Source organism: Brassica oleracea, chromosome C1, assembly GCF_000695525.1.
Source record: "Brassica oleracea var. oleracea cultivar TO1000 chromosome C1, BOL, whole genome shotgun sequence".
Classification (NCBI taxonomy): domain Eukaryota; kingdom Viridiplantae; phylum Streptophyta; class Magnoliopsida; order Brassicales; family Brassicaceae; genus Brassica; species Brassica oleracea.
The window spans coordinates 1,271,087-1,274,760 of NC_027748.1; the positions used below are offsets into that span (position 1 = coordinate 1,271,087).

General features: G+C 35.4%; 1 protein-coding gene across 1 annotated transcript; it reads left to right on the forward strand.

The window, feature by feature from the left end:
• The first annotated feature begins 2,451 nt into the window (after positions 1–2,451).
• On the forward strand, positions 2,452–3,430 carry LOC106344390. Its single transcript, XM_013783782.1, has one exon. The coding sequence runs from the start codon at positions 2,677–2,679 to the stop codon at positions 3,211–3,213; it is 537 nt and encodes a 178-aa protein (XP_013639236.1). The 5' UTR covers positions 2,452–2,676; the 3' UTR covers positions 3,214–3,430.
• The last annotated feature ends 244 nt before the right edge of the window (positions 3,431–3,674 follow it).

The window sequence follows — 3,674 nt, forward strand, 5'->3', positions numbered from 1 at the left end:
CTTTCAAGTAATAAATCATTATTAAATTTCACAAGTGCATGTATATTTTAGATTATTTACAGCACAGAAAAGTTATTAATAGAAACAAACACACGTAATTACGACATAAGTATCTATAATATAGAACAAAGACATTATTGTGTAAAAAATATTAAAACACAAGTTATGAATGTATTACGACTAACAAGCATTGCTTCGACAGTCCAGCATCATCTTTTTCATCCGACTTGTATGTAATAATGTTTGAAAAATGATTTTTCATTTTAGATTTCTTCATTGATATACTGTAATAAAGCCATTTCCGAACAAGCAAGAAATGATACTATACATATTAGAATATCAAACGCATATTGAGCATAGTGTCCATAGTTTATATCAACTGAGAGAGTTTAGATGATTAGTTTCAGCCTGTAACGATCCATTATTAGGCCATAGTCAAATCGCTTATTTATTATTACAAAATTTAGAGCGGTCGTTTGACCCAAAAGAACATGAAAACAATAGTAGTATACTAGTATTAGCTAAACGCTTCATTTCTGGCTGGCATCGGTGTGATAGTTGACAATCAACCACCTATTGGCCGACGCATCATCCAAATTCCAATAAACAACCAAATAAAATTTGAATGGTACACATAATTCTGAACCACATACACCGATTTCTATTTATTTTGACTTTGTTGTATTTAAAAAGATCATATCAGAAAGCATGAACAATAACGAGCGACGTTAACAGGCAGCAAGGGGCGTAACGAGTTTTCGCCAACTCCATTAAGATTGTCCGACTATTGTGGGACCGATAACGATATGTGGCATCTCATGACTCATGAGTCGAAAGAAGACACGTGGATATAAGTCATCAGGCCACGTCTACCACTGGACACTTCTTCTCTTGCTATTCTTACACTCCCTCGTTTATGCTCCGCGTGGACTCTCAGCGTTTACGTAACTTGTTACATAATCTATAGTATACTTTATTACGCTCAATCAGTCTCATTTGGTGGTATAAAACATAAATTTATAAAAACAATGTAACATTACAAAGCAAAAAGAAAAACCTTATGATTTAGGACGAAGTTTACGTCCAAGGACTTGAGACATTGAAGTTCAGTAGATCAAGACTAACTGCGCGGTGATTGTAATTATGATCGAACGGTTGTATAATCATCTTATAAATTCGTATAGTTGTGTAAGGATATAATCCAATCACTATTTTGCAAGCTTTACTGAATTGTAGATTCCGAGAGATACTAACAAAATCCCAGAACTAAAGATGGTGGGTGATTAAATATTACTATCTAATTTCCCGAAACCATGCTCAGAGTCTATGCAACTTGTTATCACCTAACTCACATATAGAATATGTTCTCGGAAGTGTATATCTATATATCGATCAAGAAAATCAGATCATGTTTTTCTTACATTCACAATCAGATCATTTTAAAACAGCTACTTGATATATTCTCTTTAGTTATCGTCGTTACATGAATTTGTTGTTTTTTTTTCTCCCACCTTCCTTTTTTCGTTGAGTAAATGCCTCTACGTATAAATTAGAAAGGTAAAATAGTAGTCCTTACGCAACTTAATTGGTAAACCAAAACTGCAAACAGGTCTACTTGCAAGGAATATGTGAAACCATGGTCGCAAAAGAAAAATGCTTACTATATTTAGCTTAAGTCATGGCCACTTTGTTATATTCTTTATTATCAAACTACACTGTTTCAGTACGCTTCATTAACTACTTTGTTTTAGAAACATACCACCAATAGATCATAAACAAAGCGTAAAAATGATCAAAACATTTAAATGTATATATATAATAATATAAGTGAATCAAATAAAAACACACGATAAAATTATAGGGAAAACAACACATGTTATATATCTTGACGAATTTAAAGGACCCGACAGCTTATTCCCCGATCAAAATCAAAGATTTAAAAGTGACAAGAAAGTTCATAATTATTCAGATGCAAAAATGGTAATTAATATATATATTTAAATTTGTAACCTAGTCATAAAAGGCATCAATAAAAATGGACCCTATTGTTTTATGTCGGATATTAAATTTTAGATCTTTCATCTTAGTAAGTTAACCTACCATTCTACCCCAAACGCATTTTTTTTATCAGTGTAGTAAATTGATAGTTTACCTATTCACAAAATAAGCGAGTTCTTCATAATACATACACTCATAAAACCAGCTATTACACGCATATTTATTTTCTTATAGACATCACATACTAGTTGGTAAATGTTACATGTACCTACGCGCGAAAACAGTTCTATTTAAAGCTTCAAAGGTAACTGAATCTATACAAGAAAGTCATAATAATTAAGTGCAGTCACTGACATGGTAATTATACGTAATAATAATCATAATAAAGTGGTAAAAAATATCTAAACAAGACAAAGCTGTCATCCTCTCCCCACCACTTATACAGCCTGTAATCACACTCCTATTGGTCTACAAGACGACAAAATCCTACGTGGCATCTTTTTTTTTTTTTGGCATCAAATTTTTCTAACACACAAAACATAAACTCTCTCTATTTATAACACAACTCTTCGCTTTCTCTTACCACATTATTATTATTCCCACTCCTTTCACCGGAAAACGAGTTACGACTTACGAGTCAGCTCAACGAGTTACCAAGAATCAAAAGAAATACATAATATGGGTATATGCAGTTCGACCGAGTCGACTCAAGTGGCGACGGCGAAGCTGATCTTGCAAGACGGGAGGATGATGGAGTTCACGAAACCCGTGAAAGTCGGATACGTTTTGCTTAAGAACCCCATGTGTTTTATCTGTAACTCGGACGATATGGAGTTCGACGAGGCCCTCTCCGCTATTAGCGCCGACGAAGAGCTTCAGCTAGGGCAGATATACTTCGCTCTTCCTCTTCGCTATCTTCGTCAGCCACTTCAAGCGGAGGAGATGGCTGCATTGGCCTCTAAAGCTAACTCTGCGCTCATGCGAAGTGGTGGTGGCGGTGGTGGAGGAAGCTGTCGCCGGAGACGTGTGGATCCTATTGTTGCGGGTGATAAATATCGCGTTAGAGTTGCCTCCTGTGATGATACGGTGGGTTCAGGCTTCGGAAGGAGGAAGGGGAGAAACGGTGACGGTGGTGGTGGTGGTGGTGGTGGTAGCACTAGTAGTCGCCGGAGGAGAGAATGTTACGCGGCGGAGTTGAGTACTATAGAAGAGTGAATGGTGGTTCTGGAATTTGTTGATAGTTGTAATTATGCTGAGGGTAGTTTAGCCATTTAAGAAAAAAACAATATGCAAATTTAGCAATTTAGGAAAGTTATCTTATGGAATTTTAGTAGCATCTCCCATTGATTTGTGACATTTGTCGAATTAAGCTGTGTTCCTACACTTTTCCTTTTTCTCATGGAGACTAAAATCTCTATGGTGGATTTTTTTTGGTTGATCTATACTATTAGTCTATGGGAAAATGAGCATTTAATTCCCGAAGTATTTGAAATCGGCAGTTTCAATACTCAAGTATTGCTTGCGCATACTTATTCCCCAACTAATAGTTGACTGCGCAAAATTGAGAACAAAATAGTCAACTGTTAACTAACGGAAAAATAACGGTTTCCGTCAACTTTTTAACAGTATAATATTTTAATCATGATTTTGCGCAGTCAATGATTAGTTGGAGAACA

Excerpts from the sequence above, each read along its gene's own strand:
- LOC106344390 (XM_013783782.1), top strand. The coding sequence starts at position 2,677 with ATGGGTATATGCAGTTCGACCGAGTCGACTCAAGTGGCGACGGCGAAG.